Consider the following 20,631-nt stretch of genomic DNA (forward strand, 5'->3'; position numbering starts at 1 on the left):
TTTGATGGAGTGTTGTTTAATTATTTACTTTATTGGTCATATACACCTGTATTTCATACCATGCAATGTAAAAGCTGGTCAAAAAGTAGTTGCAAAGCTACATACTTTGTAATATTCTCTACAAACCTAATCAAGTTGCATTTAAACAGATGTACCTGCTTTGCTTACTAGGGAGGTTTTGAAATGGAAGTTTACTGTACTTTCTATATTCTTCAGTAAACTTAACTAAAGCATCTGGAGTATATCATTTCAGTGTAATTCTGGAATATCCACTTAAACAGAGCTTTTACATGTGATGGTACCAATACATAAACTATTTTAATATACACAAAATTTTACATGCTTCTTGGTATAAAATTACATTTAAATATGTGGGCACACGCACTCATAAAGGTGGCAATACAGGGGCTAGTTTCAGCTGCCGATTCTGGCCCTTCAGACCAATCTGCCAGTGCATGAGGCAAATCAGGCAGATGTCAATTGTGCAAATTTGATTTTCACTCTGATCGAGAACTGCATTGGCTTATTGATATGGTCCTCGCTCCTAGGCCTTGTAAAATCAAGGTAGGCGGGATTATTAAGACAGCACTTTTTCTTAAGGATGTACAGAAAATGTGTGGCATGTACAAACCCCAAAATGTGAATAGCGCACACTTTTTTTTTTATTGTTGGCAAAAACAAGTTATCAAAAGAAATACAGGGAGAAAGGGGTTATTCTGCCCCTTTTAAAAAGCACTGGTAAGGCCCCCATCTAGAATTTGCTGTGCTGCTTTGGTCTCCAACAGGATATTGGTAAATTAGAAACCAAAGAAGGGCAACTAAGCTGGTAAAGAGTATGGGAAGTCTCCATAATGAAATAAAATCAAATGTAATTACAGTGTGATTAGCCTTATGTGTGCATAATAAAACACTTAGGGCAAAGTTCAACACTGTTAAAACAAATGAAATAATAAAAGTATGAATGGGTGTATGTACACTTGTCAAACTGTGTTGTGCCTTTACATATACAACCTCACTGCCCTCACCATGAAAAACCACTTACGCTGCTTCAAATGAAAGTTCTGTTACTCTAAAGGGGGGCCTCTGGTGCGGTGGTCTTTTCTATGGGGAAAAAAAAAAAAAAGAACATCCCCTATCTGCCTATAATGCCCTCTGTAGCGATTAGTAGCTGCAACAGGATTTTTAAAAATCACAGCGACTAATCATCCAGTTTGTCTTCTCCCTTGGTGTAAAAGTATGTTTTGATGTGTTCTACCTGGGTGCAGACAGACAGACAGACAGAACATGCAGAAGGGCAGCAATGCAGCCTGAGATGGTCAGTTTGATATGCTGACACACATGCAGATCTTAGCTCCTGGTTTAAAACAATATGTTTGGAACTAAAAGGGATGGCACTTCCATCCAGTATTCAAATACACCAAACTGTTGGCACAAAGGATTGCTGCAGAACAAGAACAAGACCATGTGTCTTAATAAAAGTCGATCACACTGAAAACCACAACATTTTAGGGGTATACCCCTTTGTCAGATGGTGGTGCCATAGACAGATTTCAATGTGTTTGACAGAAGTTTTGTGACATGAATTTCCACAGTTCACAGTGCAGAAGTAGCCAGTAGGGGTCATAACACTCATTAAATCTTGCTACCCAAGTTTGGCCCTTTGTAACATTCTTACAAATCTGGGCCTGGGTGGGGCAGAGTTTTGGGAGCAAGGACAACAGAAATTTGTTTACATGCACAGTAGCACCCCAGGGCCCCATTCATTCCTAGGAAATAAACAGATACACCATGTGTCCCCTGCCACACATTTTATATTGTAGATCATATATGTCAAACACATGGCCCGGGGGCCAAATCCGGCCCAGCTGGCTGTTTTATTTGGCCCTTGGTGAGTGTGTCTGACCATCCAGCCTGATCAATTTCCATTTTCCTCACATAGTAACTAAGACTAAGCGGTATATTTATCACGCTGTGTAAAAAGTGGAGTGAAGCATTACCAGTAATGTTGCCCAAGGCATCCAATCGGATTTCAACAGTAGCAAAGCATCTATTGGCTGCTATGAGCAACATCACCGGTAATGGCTTACTCCTCTTTTTACACATTGTAATAAATATACCCCTTAGTATCTTACTAAGTATATTAATAAAAAATTTTGCCCGCGACTTATGTTTTAGATTTCGGCCCCCTTATGTGATTGAGTTTGACACACCTTTGTAGATGTTTCCCCCCCATTCTGTATGGATACTAGCAGATGCAAGACAGCCAAAACTATTGAGCACACTTCCGGAGGTACAAATTTAGTGCCTGTCAGTGGTAGGTGCAACCCCTGGGAAAGGGCAAATATATTATAGGCAAAAAACTTAGTGTTTTATGTCTATGAAGGTTCTCATTCATCCAGTTCAGTTTTTGTTGGTCAGATCAACTGGACTTGCTGGGTTTTCTCTTGAAGACATTTTGCCAGTTGTACGACTAGCCTTCTCAATTCAGAAATTGAGAAAGACAGTTGTATGACTGGTGAAAACGTCTTCAAGAGAAAACCCAGCAAGTCCAGTTGATTTGATTTATTACTACAGAAACATCAGTGTTTTACACTTTGCCCCCACCACCCTCTTTGATAAATAGGCCCTTTTCCTGCAAAGTAAGCAGACAATGTATTTTGCTAAAAAAACAAAGGACAATTAGGGGCACTTCTTGGAATCTTGTCTTCCTGTTTATTTCCCCCCTGAAAAACCACTAGGAATGCTATTTGTGTCCCTGTCATTAATATGAGAAGGAAAAAGAAAACAAATGTGTGGGAATTCCTGCTGTGTGCAAGATGCAGCGTCCTTCATGCAGTTCTGTTTTTATCTGCCCTTCTGCGAATCTGTTAAACTTTAAACATTTATGGTTCTCTTTGGAAACACATTTGAACTCACTGTAAATGAAACCTCTGGACTTTGGCCCAATCTTATCTTCTTGCACAACACTTAAGCAACATTATGACTCCTAGTAAAGCATTTAGCTCTTGCTCTTACCTTTTCCTCATTTATTTGTTTATGATCAATAAAAATAAGTTGTGTGATAGTGCATACTTTATACCTGAATGTTAAAGGAAAATAGAAGGTATTTTAGGTTTCAAGAACTTCAAAGCATTTTTAGAATTTGTTTTGTTCTTTGAAGTTTTCAGTGATCAGTATTGTACAAGTGATGGGACTGTGTATACATGTATATACATAACTGTATAACTGTACATAACTGCATAACTGTACATAACTGCAAGATCACATATTAGACAGATGCACCTGCTCAGTAGGAATAAGGGGATACAGTGTTCTTAAAAAACTAACCCTGGGCCAGGGTGTCCAGCAATATTAGTATTCCCCAGTTTTTTTTTTTATCCTTTACCTTTGCTTTAAAGAGGTGGTTCAACATAAAATTAACTTTTGATCTGATGTAGTTATATTCTGACACAATTTGCAACTGGTCTTTTGAGAATTTAAATTATGTATATTTTTTTCCAGCAGCTCTCAATCAGAGGGGCAGATTGTCAGTCTGCACTTAGGCCGACGCAATTGCTCCAGTTGCAGGCATAACAATCAGATTTTTGAAGCATAAGGTTAGAATCTCAGTCTGCATTTATCCGCAGACTGAGAATCCGCACCATGTGGCATTGGCCTTACACTTCATTATGCAGTAGCGCAATTCTCGCCATTCTCATAGCACTGCAGCTACTTTTACAAATGTGGTAGCACTAACAAAGTGAAAAAGGTCTGGTGATGTTGGGAGAAGGTACTTTGTGAAACCCTCATTCTTCCTACACCATATCTGGTCTCATATCTCTTATCCCCTTTCCTGCGCCTTTTGTCCAAATAAAAGTTAAATGAAAGTGAAAGAGCAAATAAACACTTGGAGTTTGTTTCACTTTCTTCATATATAGGTATTTAACATGTGATGCACCTAGAGCGAAAATGATGAATGTCCCCTGAATGTACATTAGCTTTAAGCAGTGCTTCATTGCCTCAAAAACTAGAAAACTTGCTATCATTGCAGGAATGTGAGTTCTGAAAATTCTGCAAAAACTATCAATTCATCAATTCAACTGGCAGCCAACTGCATCTGAAGCAAAGCTGGGTCGTACATGAAGAAATTGGTATAATAAATATAGATAAATGGAGGGCACTCACTTCACAGTCAAAAATACAATATAGGTGTTTGGTGCAAAAAAAAAACAAAAATTGTACCCCCATATAGGGTACCCAAGACAATAATTTTAAATAGAATAAGGGTTTGCACACAAACAATTTTAATTACAAAATTACAGAAAATAACACATAAAGTTGTAAGATAATACATATCACAAAAATGTGCATAGGCAATTCCCTTGAGAAAGGCTCTTTGCCAAAACATTGGGGCAATTCTCATCTTTGGCAAGTGTATCCGCTAACCTGTGTGTCTCTTTTTGCCTGTGCACATTTTTGTGGTATGTATCATCTTACAACTTTATGTGTTTTGTAATTAGAATTGATTGATTGAAATTGGTAGCCAGAAAAAAATATATCCAGGGTGGTACTACCTGTTTCTGGTTAATGACAAAAGGTAAAATGATTTAATGGTAAGCACAGAAAAAAAAATTGCATGGACCAGGGACAATGGCAATGGCCATCCTCCATTTTAATACTTCTGAAACTTAGTGGAGGCAAGATATGAGAATTTCATCTACACACACCCAGGCAAAGAAGGGACTATTCTTCATAAGAAATTATCAGCATCATTCACCCTAAGAAATAAAGTACTATAAAATGCTCCTTGTGGGAAAGGGGAAATGCATGTCATTAGGGAAAATGTATTTAGTTAGATTTTGATGCAAAATAGGAAGGCCTTGCAGCTTCAGTGTGATAAACTGAATATTGAACTGAGCAATAAAATCAGTGTTACCAAATCAGATCAGTTACATATTTAGGCCACTGGCCTACAAACTAACAGGACACAATAAAGAAAAACACTGGTCAGACTAGTACTGGGAACAGTAACCCATAGCAACCATTAGCAAATCCCTTTTTCTTAGCCAGCTTCAGGTAAAACAATGAATGCAAAATTGCGATTGGTTTTAATAATATTTTGCAGGTGCAAATTTCCTTAACGTTGATAAAGAAAACCCTTATTGATTTCTAGTTGAATCTGATTGGGTTTTCCACACTGTGCTAAAGAGTATTTTGTGTACATATACTGACTGGCTAATAGAGCTGCAGACTTGTGTACAGTTATTGACTGAATGTGAAATTAAAGTCTATTTCAGCTATAAATGATGGGGTGATTTGCTTAGGCAGCTAGAGTCCGCCCTTTGTCAGAGCCAGGGGCAGGTTTGCAGCCGCCTCACGCAAACTGCCGCCGCTGTGCTGAGAGCAGCAACAGGGAAGTGAAAATGAAATTGCCTTATTCTGAGAATCTCTGGGCTTGGGGCCGGCCTGGCCAATGGGAAGGCAGCAGCTGCAGGAGCCAGAGAGAAGCTTCCGCACTATAGAAAGCAAACCCTCCCCTCCCTGTCCTTGTGCTGAGTAAACCCGAAACAAACAAATCCAGCATCAGCAGGGAGGGGGGAGAGACTTCTTGCCTGAGCCCTCTCTCTCACACACACTTTTCTCTCCTTGTTTTGCTTTCGATCTGGAGCCGTCACTTTTAGTTTTGATCCTGCGATCATTTAGTGCTGGTATGTAACTTCCATTTTGCACCCCTTCTGGGCAGTATGCACTAGAACTCGCCGAGCGATCAGAGCTGCGGGCAAATGCCAAACTGTAAATGGCTATATGTAATAAGTGTTGTTTGGGCGAGGAGCTGTACAGTGAGGCAGCGGCAGAGAGGCGAGCAGGGAGCTGCTGTGTAAAGAGAAATGAGCAGAATAGGGCAGATCGGAAGGGCTGCTGGGGCAGGAGGCAGACTTTTATTTTCACTTTTGGATTTGGGGGGGAGGGGGTGCTTGTGCTTTGGGTGAGTCCGGCCTGGCAGGATAAGATGGGGAATGAGATCATTGCTGGGCTGTAGGCAGAGAATTGTAGTTCTTTCCCGAACAATTTACTGCACTGGTGTATTCACCACCGCACTGAAACCTTCATATGGAGAATTGCTGTAGGGCAGTCCGTGTGTACGCAAGCCTGCATGCCCCCCATTATTATTACATGTAATTTGATTGCTCGCCCAGCTGACTTTCTGCTATTTACGGCATTGATGTAAACGCCTTTAAAATAGCCCCCCGGTGGGTAAGCCAGTGAGATTGTGTTGCAGGCAGGAATGTCTGCGCATTTCCAGCTGCTGCACAACTTCCACAGCTACCCCACTCCGAGTTGCAGTGTAACAGCAGCCGGGGGGCCGCACATTCCTGCATACAGCAGCCTGGCTGGGGGAAACGTTGTGTAGGGAAACTAGTCGCGGCTTGGGGGCTTCCGTAACTACAATTCCCAGGGATCCCTTTGGGTCACAGAGATCAGAAGACGTGTTGCAAAGTGTGATAGCTTTCTGGGGCAAGGGATGGGGTTGCGTTCTTGCTGCTGTTATGGCTACTGAGGCGAGTCATCTGTGCTTAGAATTCTCGGGCGCCATTTCAGAAGCAAGCATCTTGTGATCCACGTATGGCTCTTCAGCCCCAGCAAGCAGGGAAGATGGAGCTGCGTACATAGGCTGCATACCCTGTTATTGCATTGCCTACGGGCCGATCCCGGGTGTAGTCTCTCGGCGCGCAGGCCTGCCCACTGGCCTCCATTTTGAGTGAGTCCCAGGCCCCGCCAGCAGCGCACGTAGAGTAATGTACAATACCCGGCACGGTTCCGTTGCTATGTGGCAAGACAGGCTACCAGCCTGGAACACGCACAGGGAATGTGTAAGCCTCAGGGGCTGTGCCTTTTGGCATTAGCTTTTGAGAAAGACAAACTAATTAAAGTGCAGTTGTAGTTGTTTTTGCCATCTCCGTGTATCCAAGTTATCTTTCCTCAAGGGAAATTAATATATATATTTACCAATGTCCATACTGCCATGGCCACACTATGGTTCTGTCGCTATCTCTGCTGCTGTTTGTGTGAAGATAATTTATTTTATCTTAAGACTGTATCTGCTACCAGTGTACATGCTCATGTATTTATGTTGCTTTGCGGTATCCCTGCTGTGGCCCCTGCCCTGGCACTCCTGAAGGTTTGGCATAAGGGCCGGTTTGAGGGCAAGGCAATACAGGCCCTAAGGGTATGAGAAGGTAGCAGTACTGCAGCTCTTATCCCACAGTCCTTATTTGTTAGTGTCATGGCAAATGCAACCTGCAGCCTTTCCTACAACTCCTGGTAACCAATCCTGATAGATTAACTTCAGCCCAAACTTCAGTTGCCCTGTAGTTAGGACACTGATTTAACTTTTTCAAAAGTGTCAGAAAAACATGAAAAAGTAGGGTTATTGTAGAAAAATACCTATGGTTATGTTTTTTTAGCCAACACTATACCTATAGTTTTTGAAGAGGCGGAGATTACTTAGCTTAATTGTAACCTGTCTCAGGGTGGTAGGAAAAACTGTGGGGACATTTGGTTTTGTTTGTTTCTGTGTGTGTTGAGTATTTAATTCATCAGTTCTGTTTAAGTTACTGAATAGTCAGCCTAATTACAATAGCAAAGGCCCAAATGTTATATTTAGGTAGTATGGCAGTAAAAACTGTATGGAATTGTTGTGCTGCCTGTCAAAACAATGAAATTGATGTGCCTCAGGTTACAGCCTTCTGTTATGGTATCAATTCTAAGAATGCAGGCTGCAAGGAGGAACTTGGAAAGTCTGTTCAGGGGAAAAATCTTGCTGTTCTTTGGAGGGATTGCAAAAGCACTATGCATCCATGCAATTAAATTGAATATTTTATTTAGTTGGGCTTTAGTTGACCTTTAACTAACCTGTAAGGCCAATGGCACACGTTGTGATTCTAGGTGATTTGCTTGGGTGATTTAATAGCTCCAGAGACTGGGGGGGTTAATCCTATTTCTCGTTGGTTTAAACTGCAGTTGCATGGAATTTTGGGTGTATATGCAGGTTAAATAGTTACATGCACTATTACCTCAAACTTAAATGTATCTGTCCCTGTAAATTAAAGTTATAACATAAACACATCATCATAAGATAATTTACTGATAATTGTCTCTACGTGTGTTTTAGCAGAGGCAATTCTTAGTATTGTCTATGGCAAGGTATTTTCTGGAGTTAAGGCAGTGGCATACGGGGAGATTAGTTGCTCTGCAACAAATCTTCATTGCCGCGGGTGACTAATCTCCCCACAATGCCATCCCACGGGCAAGAATATAAATCGCCGGTGTGGTGGCATATGCGTTGCTATGATTTCCCAAAGTTGCCTCTCAAGGAACCTTCGGGCGACTTCGGGAAACCGTAGTGATGCGTATGCCATCCCACCAGCGATTTACATTCTAGTCGGTGAGATTAGTTGCCCGCGGCAATAAAGATTTGTTGCGGGGCGACTAATCTCCCCGTGTGCCACTGCCCTTAAGTAACTGTAAAAAAGTAGCTGCTACTAGTAGCTCTGTGTGTCTTCACCTTAAATTCTAAAGTCATGTATCTTTTACTGAAATATATATTTACTCTCATTTTGTAAGGCTTTTTGGCCCCAGTCATAATTGTTTTTGGTTGATGCAGAATGCATGTCAAGGTGTATGAATGCATTAGTTTTATTTATATAGCACTGCTTACGTATGCAGCACTGTACAGTACACAGTAAATTGATAGAACAAACCAGGACCCTTACAATAATAAATACTAAGTGCAGTTACAATGAAGGTTAAGAGCCAAGTGTCAGAGACACCAGTGAGAAAGTCTCCATGTTCTTCATTTTTCCAAAGAGAATTGGAAGCATTAAAAACAGTTTTTCTTGTGCTGATAAGGAATGTACTCCCCATGTTTATATATGTATTGCACTGTGTAAGATAAGCAAGATGACTGACCAAAGTGCTCATAAGCAGCATTTTCATTGATAAATTCCTTTGCATCTATAAGTAAAGGTTTCGTATGATTTTCAGAACGTGTGTGGGCTTCGAGTTATCGTCCTAATCATAATTTCCGTACAATGGCGAGCGGTAATTTAGTCAATCAGCCAGGTTAGAAATTTTTGTCATATAATGATAAAATATGCGTATGTATTGTGTATTGGACGATATCCTTGAGGGGCCTACAATGGAAGTCACTTTCGTACAATTGGTGTCTGCTAACTACAATTAAACATACAAAAGTTTTATTGGTGACATTTTTGGTTGGAGAACTGAGAAATTTATGAAGGATTTAGATCCCTGTTAATATTGTATGAATGGTGTATTTTTTGATGAGTTAAGTGCATGGGTATTTGTAGGCTTCTGGGGGGGGTGGACTTTAATGCCCTTGGTAGCCTCTTTTTTTTTTTTTTTTTTTTTTACTATAACTAGACTCTTAAGCTTATGTTGCACACTGACGCACATGTGGTGGAAATCGGCTTCATGTGCACAGTGACAGGTGGCTGCCATTAATGTCACTGCCTGTAGGCACAGGGTGGTATTGGTGGTATTGGCATTTCCTTTGCCAAGTGTGACAGCAACAGCTATGGTTTGTCCAGCTAGTTTTTGTAGTTTCACCAATATACGGTAACTAATAGTTATTATCAGATGACAACATATTCCGCAATGCTGTATAACAGAAGAGTGTATACCCCAACCCTATAAATTAAATATGAATGGTGACCATTGCATTGGGTAAAAAGTCCCTGATTTAATAAAGGTTACAGTCTAAAATAACTGAAACACGTCAGTCTGTGGGTTCAGTTTATTATTTACTGCATGCCAATTTTTAATTTTCCACATAATATGTCCATTAAGCTGAACTATGTCTATATATTTTTTTTTAATTGAAAACAATTGAATGTGTTGGTTCGTTGATGTAAGGTGCAGCTAGTCACTGCTGAAATGCCAAAGGAGTGGAGACAGAAGCTTTCTGTGTGCAAGTTGGATGCTTGTGCCCAGGCCGCAGTCACACACAGCAGCTTATACCAGAAAGTCGAGTAGCAACATGCTGTGTTTTATTACTAATGCCAATGGAATTGCTTTGTTCTGTCCATACAGAGGAATACAATGTATTGCAGGCATACTAGAATTGATTTTCCTGGAGGTATCTTTGCAATATTGTATTCTTAGTTGGTTTGACAGGATGGAAAGGAACATTGTAACATAGTAGCAAAAATACTATAACTGAGAACAGCTCACAGTTCTATAAAGGAAGCATAAGCTTTGGATCTTCAGGAAACACTTGTATGTACAATTATTTTCTTGTATTTGATAAATCATATTATAGGCATGGTATATATTATCCAGAAACAATACTATGTATAAATATTGTTTTTTGTTTTTTTTTTTATATTGGAGTGCTTAGGAGGAATGTAGCCTTGTTATATTCTGGTCACGTTACTGCAAAGTGATACTATCTAATGCTGGAAAACAGGTTTAGCAAGCAACACTCACCCCCACACAAAAAAAGGTCTAAATAATTATAGTGTTTTTAGAGCATTGATGTTTAACAGCAGTTTGGAGGTTATTGAGTTTCTCCCTGTTGGTTTAAGCTCATTGTCATAGTCTGTTCTGTTATCAATTAACAAAGTACTGCTGGGCACATAGACTGAGCACATAGATTGCTCAGGTTGCTGAAATACACAATGTGGATAGCTGTTACAATTTACTAAATATATGTATGTCATTATAAGCTGGGGGCTACAGCTTGAATTACAAAACATCACAAAAATGTTATAAGCCAGGAGTAAAAATGTAGGTAGTTGGAATGTGCAAAGCCATGACCTAGACTAAGTATCTTTCTCAAATTGGAAAAAATGCAGAAAGTGTTCTCCTTTTTAATTTTTTTAAATTATATCTTTTTTTAAAGAGAGACCTTAAAATACTCAGTTTTCTCTGCCAGCTTTTGCCATCATTGTGTAACTGCTGCAAGGCTAGATGCCCAGGCATTGTTTCTGTCTGCTGGTAGCCACTTCCTTAGAAGCACTGTTCTAGGTTTCTGTGATTTTATAGCTCAGTCCAGAAGCCTTGAAACATTAAGAGGAAATGCATCCTGTATAAAAGGCTTCTGATGTAAGAACCCCCCCCCTTAATGAATATAACAAGATATATTATGTGGTATATTGCAGCACCCTAGCACTTGGCACTGGTGTTGGGGGGCATATGCAGTCAGGCAGTGGGTAGGCCACTAATAATGACATGACAAGCTCAGTTGGTGGGTCACTGATAGTAATGCATTTACACACACACAGAGGAAGGTTAGAGCTGGCTTGTGTGCTGCTTTATCGAGTAGTATTCACAAATGAGTGTGTCTAACTCTATATGCTTATTTCATATGTTTGTCCTTTAAATGGGCTTGTATGGTATAATGTACTATGTCTGACTCTAGATCATTTCATAGCCAACAGAGAGCTCTATTATTAGTACTTAAAAAGGAAGTAGAAGGAAGGAAGTTTACAAAAAAAAAAAAAACATTGCAGTAAACCCTGTGTGATGTTAGCAGTGCCATTCATAAGCAGTGATACAAGTTAAGGAGTTATAGTTCAGCTGCTGATCAAATGATTATTTAAAATGAAGCAACAAAAGCCACAATTGTTTGAACAATTAGTAACAGGCCTAATGACTTGCTGAAAGCCTGGTCTCATTATTCAGTTATACCACACCTCGACCTGTCTTATGTATCTTTTGTTTTTCATCCACTTGTTCAAACTCACATCACAACATGGTATGCTGCCCACATAGATATTGACTGATATACATTTATTTAGCAATAAAATATAAGTACTGTATTTGTGACTTTCCTCACGAAAAATGCATTTTTAATCACAAATGTTTAGTGGAAACATGGTTAAAGTTATTCAGTAACCTGTAGCAACCAGCAGTTTACTTTTACTGCTTTTCAGGGGGGCAGATAAAAAGCACATCAGATAGTGGAGAGTTACAATGCTGTTTGGTGTGAACTGACCTAAAGACTTAAGATTTGACACAAACTCATGAATCAGTTTAGAATTTTGTATTATCTTATGCCTGGCAAATGGACTTTATTCATGTAATGTTAGTTATTGCTGGTGTAAGTCCTTTGCCCTGTGTTAGCAAAGGTGCTGAACTGTCAAGTCCTGAAAGTGGGAGGAGCCTGGGGATTTCCAAGGGAATTTCCCACCTGCTTTGTTGCTCAAGGAGTCCCTGACTGGGCTGGGTGTGCATGAGAGTAAATGTTAACATCATCAAGGGTAATAGTAATGTCTACAAACTGACGAAAAGAGCAAAACTTCACAGATACAGTGCCCCTTTTTTTTTGTTTTTTTTGTCTTTTTTTTTCTAGTTTTTCTCCTTTGTGGCAAACAAGTAAAAACTAGTAGGCAGCATGCAGAGGGAAATAGACCTGTTTATGGATATTATTATGATCTGAGAGAAGGGGCAAAAAGGCTGAATATAAAGCCATAAAGTGGAGGTAAATCATGACTGTTTCATGCAGGTATAGGACCTGTTATCCAGAATGCTTGGGATTTTCTGGATAAGAGGTCTTTCTGTATTTTGTATCTCCATACTTTGTCAACTAAAAAGTAGTTTAAATATTAAATAAATCCAATAGAATTGTTTTTGCCTGCCTCCAAAAAGGATTCATTATTATATTAGTTTGGATCAAGTACAAGCACTGATTTGTTCTTATGGAAAAAAAAAGAAATATGTTTTTACTTTTTGAGTTATGGAGTGGAGATGGCCTTTCCATAATTTGGAGCTTTCTGGATAATGGGTTTCCAGATATGGTATCCCATACCTGTACCAACTAAATCAATACACAAACAACACCCTGTAACATTGCAGAACTGTGTTTTTTTTCTTAGTCTTTATATAAATGTTTTATGAATGCTTAACATATTCTCTTACTGTCCATGATGCCTTACATAGCTTTATTGAAAAAGTACTTTGAACTATTCTTTGTATTCACCTAAGCAATTAAAAACTAATTGCGAGATCAAATAAATGCTGGTTCCCAGTGAAATTGCGGAAGTTGCCTTGAGAGGAAACTTCTGTGATTTCACTGAAATTGCACCGCCGTGTATGCCATCCCACCGGTGATTTACATTTTCGCCGGTGTGATGGCATTTCGGGGAGATTAGTCGCCCGCAAACAGGGAGATTTGGCGCGGGCGACTAATCTCCCCGTGTGCCAGAGCCCTTAGGGTTATATGCTCATTTATCTGTTCATGGCTTGCTTCTAGATAAGCATGTCTGTTTTTGGGAAGAGTAAACACAACTGGTGGGGGGGGAAAAAATTAGTGTGTTATATGTTACCATGTGTTTTGACAGGAACATTCCCATGCATGTTGATGTGTCACATGCTTGTTCATGCTACTAGGTCGTTATTCATTTATATAGTACAGATTAGATATAATCCAGCCTTTTGTCATGTGATAATATCAGATAATCATTTGTTCTGACAGACAAAGTGTAATTAACTTGTCAGGGCTCATGTGACTTACAGTGCATGTCAATGCTTTGGTTAGCAAAGGGGCTTGTGAATATTTTGTCGCACTACCTTAATACATGAAGGCCTGCTGAGTTTCAACCTATGTTCCTATATATTCTATTTTTCTCTCTTTGAGATCACATAAAATTTTTAACTGGTTCAGCCTGTAAAATACCAGTCAGGTGACAACCCCTGAGGGTTATTTATTAACATTGGAGACAAACATTGCCATAATTTATTTTCTAAAGGTAGCCATACATTTTAAGATCTGCTCGTTTGGCGAGGTTGCCAAATGACCATATCATCTCCCAATATGTCTACCTAAGGTGGACAATATCAGGCTTAAATCAGTTGTTTGGCTCTGGAGCCAAATAATTGCATTACAATCTCAGGCATGGGCACTATCAGAGCTAGGACCAAATCAATGAGCCAATGCAGTACTGATCCAATGGGAAAGTCAAACATGCTTGATCAATACCTAGCTGATTTTTTTGGGTTTAGCTGATTTTTTTGTCCAGATATCGATTGGGGAGGCCCATTGAGGTGTCCCATACATGAGCAGATAAGCTGGCAAATCCGTCTAAGGGCCGTGACACATGGGGAGATTAGTTGCGCCTCTACAAATCTCCGTTGTCATGGGCGACTAATTTGCTGAAGTTGCATAAGAGGAAACTTTGGCAAATCACGGCGCCGCGTATGCCATCCCACCGGCAATTTACATTCTAGCCGGTGGGATGGCATTGCAAGGAGATTAGTCTCCTGCCACAATGGAGAATTGTTGTGGCAGAACCAATCTCCCCGTGTGTCACGGCCCTAAAGGACTCAAATTGGCATCTTAAATCTGACCTTTCATGGCCACCTTAACTTGTAGGTGACTGTTTAATTGCTGATTGCTGGTAATGTTTCTCTGATATTAATGGGGTTTTTAGTATGATGTAGACATTGATATTGTGACACATGGAATTGTTTTTTTTTTTTTGTTTTTTTTTCAGTTACCAGCTTTTTGTTAGCAGCTATTCAATTTGGAATTTCAGTAGCTATTTGATTGCTAGGGTCTTGTTTACCTTAGCAACCAGACTGGTTTGAATGAGATATTAGAATGTGAATAGGAGGAGCCCTGAATATAAAGATAAGCAATTAAAAGTAACCATAATAATACAGTTGTAAGCTCACAGAGCAATCATTTTTTTGGTGTTGGGGTCACTGACCCCCATTTGAAATCTGGGAATAAGGCTAATAATTCAAAAACTATAACAAAAAAAAAAAAAAAAAAATAAGGACCAATTTGCGAAGTTGCTGGGAATAGGACATTCTGTAACTTAAATGTAAAATAATGGTGAACCACCCCTTTAATAAATATGCCCTTTAAATGGTACTCACCATTTCCCTGTAAACTGGTTTAAAGCAGGCATACCTGGTAAATTCCACTAGTTTGGTGAGTTTTCTAAACGAGTGGATCCTGAGGCACCCATAAATGGCTAGCTTTATGTGTCAGGGGGATTATGCTGAAAACAATCCCATAATCTTCTCATGGTAAGAATGTATAATCCTACAGTCACTTAATGATTCAATTTACCTGAAGTGATGAAGTTACATGATCCCCCTTGTGTCAGTGTGTCTCCCTGGTTGCATGCTTTGTGGTGGGGTCTGTTCTTTTGAATGCCAGTTAGCTCTATTACATAATCTAGGCAAAGGGAGCGCACACCAGTGATGACTTCGAGCAAGGTGTATGTATAACTTTATTTATAAAGCGCCACAAGGGTACGCAGCACTGTACAATCTTAAAAAATACAAAATTATACACAGGGAGGACAAGTGTTATAAGAAATAAATATATATATATATAAATGCACAGGAAAGGTGGGCTTTTTAGGCATAATAAAGGATTGTAATTGTAAGAAATTTATCAGCATACGTTAATCTAAAATAGTAAACATTTTCAGTTACGTAAAATTGCATTCGAAAGCAGATTTTATCTGTTCATTGCTATTTCCTTTTCAGTTTGCCAAACTACAGGCAATCCATCTGAAATCATCCAGCCAAAACTCCAGTTCCCACAATTCCTTGCATGCTTCTTTAATCTTGTTCTTCTCAAATCTGTTAAAGGGGTGGTTCGCCTTCAAGTTAACTTTTATTATGTTATAGAATGGCCTTTTCTAAGCAACTTTTCAATTAGTCTTCATTATTTGTTTTTCATAGTTTTTTAATTATTTGCCGCCTTCTTCTAACTCTGCAGCTTTCAAATGGGGTTCACTGACCCCTGAGCCAAAAAACTATTGCTCTGTGAGGCTACAGTTTAATTGTTATTGTTACTTTATATTACTTATTTTTCTATTCAGATCCTCTCCTATTCATATATCAGTCTTTCATTCAAACCACACCCTGGTTGCTAAGAAAATTTGGATCCTAGCAACCAAATAGCTGCTGAAACTCCTAGCTGGAGAGCTGCTGAATAAAAACTGAAATAATTAAACTACAAATAATAAAAAATGAAGATCAATTGCAAATTACTTACAACATTACTTTGTACATCATACTAAAAGTTAACAATCCCTTTAAAGGAACAGTAACACCAAAAAATGAAATCTAATTTACTGTTACCCCACACTGGTAAAAGTTCTGTGTTTGCTTTAGAAATGATGTATTTATAGGTTGAAGATCAACAGATACAAACTTTAAATTAGGGATGCACTAAAAATCTAATCCAAATCCTAATTAGCATATGTAAACTAAGGCACAGAAGACGTAAAAAGAACCCTTTTTGTTATTACTGGTCCTTTAACCACAGAACTTTTAGGGTATTGTGGGAACTGGAGTCTTGGTCAGGTGAGGGCTGACTGCCAACCATTTTGCAATAGAGTATAAGGGATAGAAAAATAGAGTATGGAATTGTAAGAGACAGGGCGAATTTATTATCAAGTGTCGGCTGTTAATTTGCTTTTTAGACAGATTTTTTTTTCAAATGGACTCTAACATTTCACATGTGTCGCACATTAGCATAGAATCATTAATATTTAGGATGTTAAACGTTGTACTGTGGTGTTAAAGTGCTGATGGTTTTTAAAAACCATCCTTTATTTTACATAGCTTTATAATTAAGAAAATAATGCTTTCTGCATCTTGAGTTCCTCTCTTCCTCTCAGTATCTTGGCTTCAGAGTTGTGCTGCCTAATATAAACCTTTGTGTAAATGAGTAGGCTGAACACTTACTGCAATGCCTGTTTACCAGCGTCTTGTGATGTGACAGTGAGCATTGTGCCAAGGCATACACGTAGTATCCTTGTTTGTGAAAGGTCATGTAAACAGTTTGCTTTCAATATCAGTTTTATGACTGATAAGGAACTGTATTTCCACATATCGCACTAGCCCCTCCACCATTTTATATCAGATCTTTTGCTATATTTCTTATCATTGGCACTTTATAATAAAGCAAATCAAATTTTACAATGATTTCACTTTATAAAAACAAATTAACAATAAATATATTTATCTGTGTATTGTCATTAGTTTCTCATGGAGGTGTATTGTTTGGGGTTCAGAGTACAGTGCCATTTAAAATAAAGGATAATATCTTTTATGCCCTTTGCACATTTACATTGAATTGAATTCAGTACTATTGTCTTGGTGTGAATATTTGGGGGGGTGATAATATGAGAAAGCACTGCGGACACACACACCACACACACACACGCACACACCTACACCTACCTTAAAAAAAAAAAGGTTAAATGGCTCCTAATAAAAATTTACGCTAATGTTTGTAAAAGTGAAAGGGTCCTCAGATTGTAAGCTCCAGCGATGTATAAATAAAGCATAATAATAAAATAAGTATTGGATATTTATTTGCCTCTTAATCTACCCTTTACTATTAGTATAATGTTATATTGTGATACTCTGTCACCGGAATTATCAGGAGGGGCAGTAATATTGCTCATTGACTATGAGCACAAAAGCCACACAGAAGCATTAGCTAGTTGTCACAGAGTCTCTGAGCAGCTGGTATAGTTCTGGCAATCCAAAGCCTGCTGCAGTGTCATCTTGGGGAATCATCTGGCTATCCTGCCATGCAGTAAGTAAAAGAAAATGACAGACTATATGTGATCTACTTTACATGTACAAACAGTAAATTATCATTGAAAGTTATTTTCAGAAACAAATGGCACCTACCAATTAACACCTAGAATTGTCCGTAATCCTGCACATCTGCCTCCCTTTAGAATACTCGGCAGAATGCTTTAGAAAACAGTAATAGAAAAATCATTCACGTTTTCCTAATACATACAGTGACCTAGGATGGTTATTATGAATTGCGTTAGCAATAGAAGTAACTGGAAAGATTACATACTTTATTACACCAATTCATTTATTGGCTTTATATAGTACATTTATATTTCTTTTTATGACATAATTTAATAAAATTTTTATTCATTTTTTACAGTTGCATTCTTGTCATCTTGGAACAATGCCAGTAGAAAGGATGCGAATGCGACCTTGGCTAGAAGAACAAATAAATAAAGATCTAATTCCTGGTTTAAAATGGTTAAATAAGGTAAGATTTTTGCCTGTGTATTTCAGTATGTGTAAGCTATGTCAGAATAGTCTGTGGTCTGGACCATAGTGCCAACAGCTCGACAATATTCTGGTGGTCAGTTGCTTGTCTCAGATATGCTTTGGTTCTGTTCTGCTCCTAAAAATTTGACATACAAAGGCAAACCTTTGTTTTGCATGTTTCCAAGGACAGGGGTTATTTTTGTGTATGTGAATGGACAAATCATGAAGGTGGGGGATAAATTATTATCTGTCATTTTCTATTTTTGTATCCGTGACAAATAGCTGCTACTAGTAGCTCTGTGTGTCCTAGCCCTTAGTGGACTCCAGGTCCCAAGCATTCTTGACAGTAGACCACAAGCCTGCTATAGTTGTTTTTCATGTATTCAAACTATTTCTATAATATCATATCAAAATATTTTGTGTTTCATTTGCATTATTTATACAGTTAATTTATAGGCAAAATATTTAGCATTTGTTTTTCACGTAGTAATAGTTTTGGTGTATTCATACTGCTATTTTCTTTTTTTGTAACTTAGATTTTTATTGGTTTTTTATGCATTTTAGTCATGACAGGCATTCAAAAGGTCAATAATGGCAATATAACAATACAATTATACAGGTCTGGTAGATTGACCATATCACAAAGTATAGAAAAGGCCTGTTTCTTGACACTTGGCAGCAATCATTAGCAATATAATGTAAAAAGTAACAGTTGCAATTGCAAATAATACTGAAAAGGGAGGAGAGGAAGGGGGGGAACAAAGGAAAGGGGGGAATATACAGGGAGAGAAAAGTGTGGGTCCCTTGGGAGGGGGAGAGTGGAGGGTTATGGTTGTAGGTCAGATAAGAGGTTAGTCCTGTATGGGATGTGTCTTACTTTATCTCCTTATGTTGGCTATATAATAATCCCATCTGGACCAAACCCTCTCCCATTGTTTACGTCGGTCGTAAATATTGGCCGTCATGAGTTCCATCTCCCTCATGTCCCTCACACTCAGAAGCACATCCCCTAGTCTAGGGGGTACGGGGTCCTTCCACTTTTTAGTAATCGCCAGTCTGGTGGCTGTTAGAACGAAGTTTGTTAGCTTCTGCTCCACGGCTTTATTGTCTAAAATTGGCCTACCCACAAGAGCAGTATAGATGTCAAGTGGAGTTTCTTTGAACAGGATTCTGGAGAGTATGCCCTCTATTTCCTTCCACAGTGATGATATTATGGGGCAATGCCACATGGTATGCTGTAAGGTTCCCTGTTCGCCACAATTTCTCCAGCACAGTGGAGAGGTGCCCGGGAAAATATGGCTAAGTTTAACAGGTGTATCGTACCAGAAAAACATAGTTTTATATATGCTTTCCTTTTGTCTAACACAAGTCGCTGTTCGTCTCGCATTGTCCCAGATATCTGCCCATTCATCTAGGGGAAGGGTCGTGGAAGTGATTTCTTCCCACTTTAACATATAAGAATGTTTGGGGAAGGGATCCTCAGGGAGGGTAGTTAAGAGTCTATACAAAGTGGAGATCAAGGCTCTCCGTGGGAGGCCTGTCATGCAGAGTTTCTCAAAGGGGGTGAGAGACAGGAGGGATGGATCTTTTGGGAGGTTTAGCCTGTATAAAGTGGAGAATTTGTAGGTATTCAAAGAATCGTGAGTTGGGTATTTGTTTTGAATTTCAGCAAATGACCGCTGTTTCAGCGTCAGTGCATACCGCTATTTTCTATGGCATTAGCTACCAATGTTTATATTTTTTTCACTTCGTAAGTAATCTACTTATTTATCCCCAACAAAAAAACAAAGAAAAAAGGATGTAAGCATAACAGTAGTTAGTTTTTATTGTGTAGGAAAGCCTGATACATATAACCAAATGCCATGGTTTATAAATATGCAAAATATAAATAAATAAATTGAGGATTTCTTATTTTCTGCATGTACTGTTGGCTGTGTAAAGGGCAACGCATATGGATGCATATCCTGTGTTTATCAGCCTTGTGTAACTTACCTTTAGCTGGTGTTTACTCAGCACACAGAAGTTGATAACAATCATTTATATGTATTGTTTACCCCAGGCTTTTTTTTTCTTTTTAACAGCATGAAATGCAGATAGCCAGTTGTATGCAACTGAATATTGCATAGCAGAAAGATATATGATACTTATTTTCCAGTTAGACCAGTTGAGTTATATTTGAGAGTTTGTTAACTAGGAGCGCTCTTGGGTATCAGCTTACTCCAGTTTAAATAAATATATAATGTATATGTTGTTATAATGACCATATATCCTAACCAGCAGAACCAGATTAAAGGCATGAGAACACGAACAGCAGTATTTTTTCCCCCTCTATCGATGGATGTGTCTTTTTTCTGGATACAAATAGCTGTGTAACATGTATAAATCAGTGGTGTATCAATGCTGCTTTCTGCTTATTACCCATAAAGTCAGCCCACGATACCAGGACACTACACACTCACGTGGCTTAGCAATAGTTGTTCATCAGGGTGTAGCAATACACTGTGGTTACCATATCAGTATGTACAGTTGCTTGCATTCCTTTCAGAAGACATTGCTGCATTGTACTAGCCACATTAA

At 38.8% G+C, this 20,631-nt stretch overlaps 1 protein-coding gene across 5 annotated transcripts in view; it reads left to right on the forward strand.

Annotated features, from left to right (window-relative positions):
- The first annotated feature begins 5,355 nt into the window (after nt 1-5,355).
- irf2 (interferon regulatory factor 2) overlaps nt 5,356-20,631 on the forward strand; it is a 28,828-nt gene continuing 13,552 nt past the window's right edge. Inside the window, exons 1-3 of one of the 5 annotated variants that reach the window (XM_031898639.1) lie at nt 5,356-5,687; nt 12,393-12,484; nt 17,942-18,052. In XM_031898639.1, the coding sequence (XP_031754499.1) occupies nt 17,966-18,052 (87 nt within the window). In that variant the 5' untranslated portion in view covers nt 5,356-5,687; nt 12,393-12,484; nt 17,942-17,965. Of the gene's footprint in view, nt 5,688-6,074; nt 6,740-12,392; nt 12,485-17,416; nt 17,573-17,941; nt 18,053-20,631 lie in introns of those variants that run through there. The other 4 variants (NM_001008013.1, XM_012960351.3, XM_012960350.3 and 1 more) reach the window with 4 other exon arrangements.

The sequence above is a fragment of the Xenopus tropicalis genome, chromosome 1 (genome assembly GCF_000004195.4).
Source record: "Xenopus tropicalis strain Nigerian chromosome 1, UCB_Xtro_10.0, whole genome shotgun sequence".
Taxonomy (NCBI): domain Eukaryota; kingdom Metazoa; phylum Chordata; class Amphibia; order Anura; family Pipidae; genus Xenopus; species Xenopus tropicalis.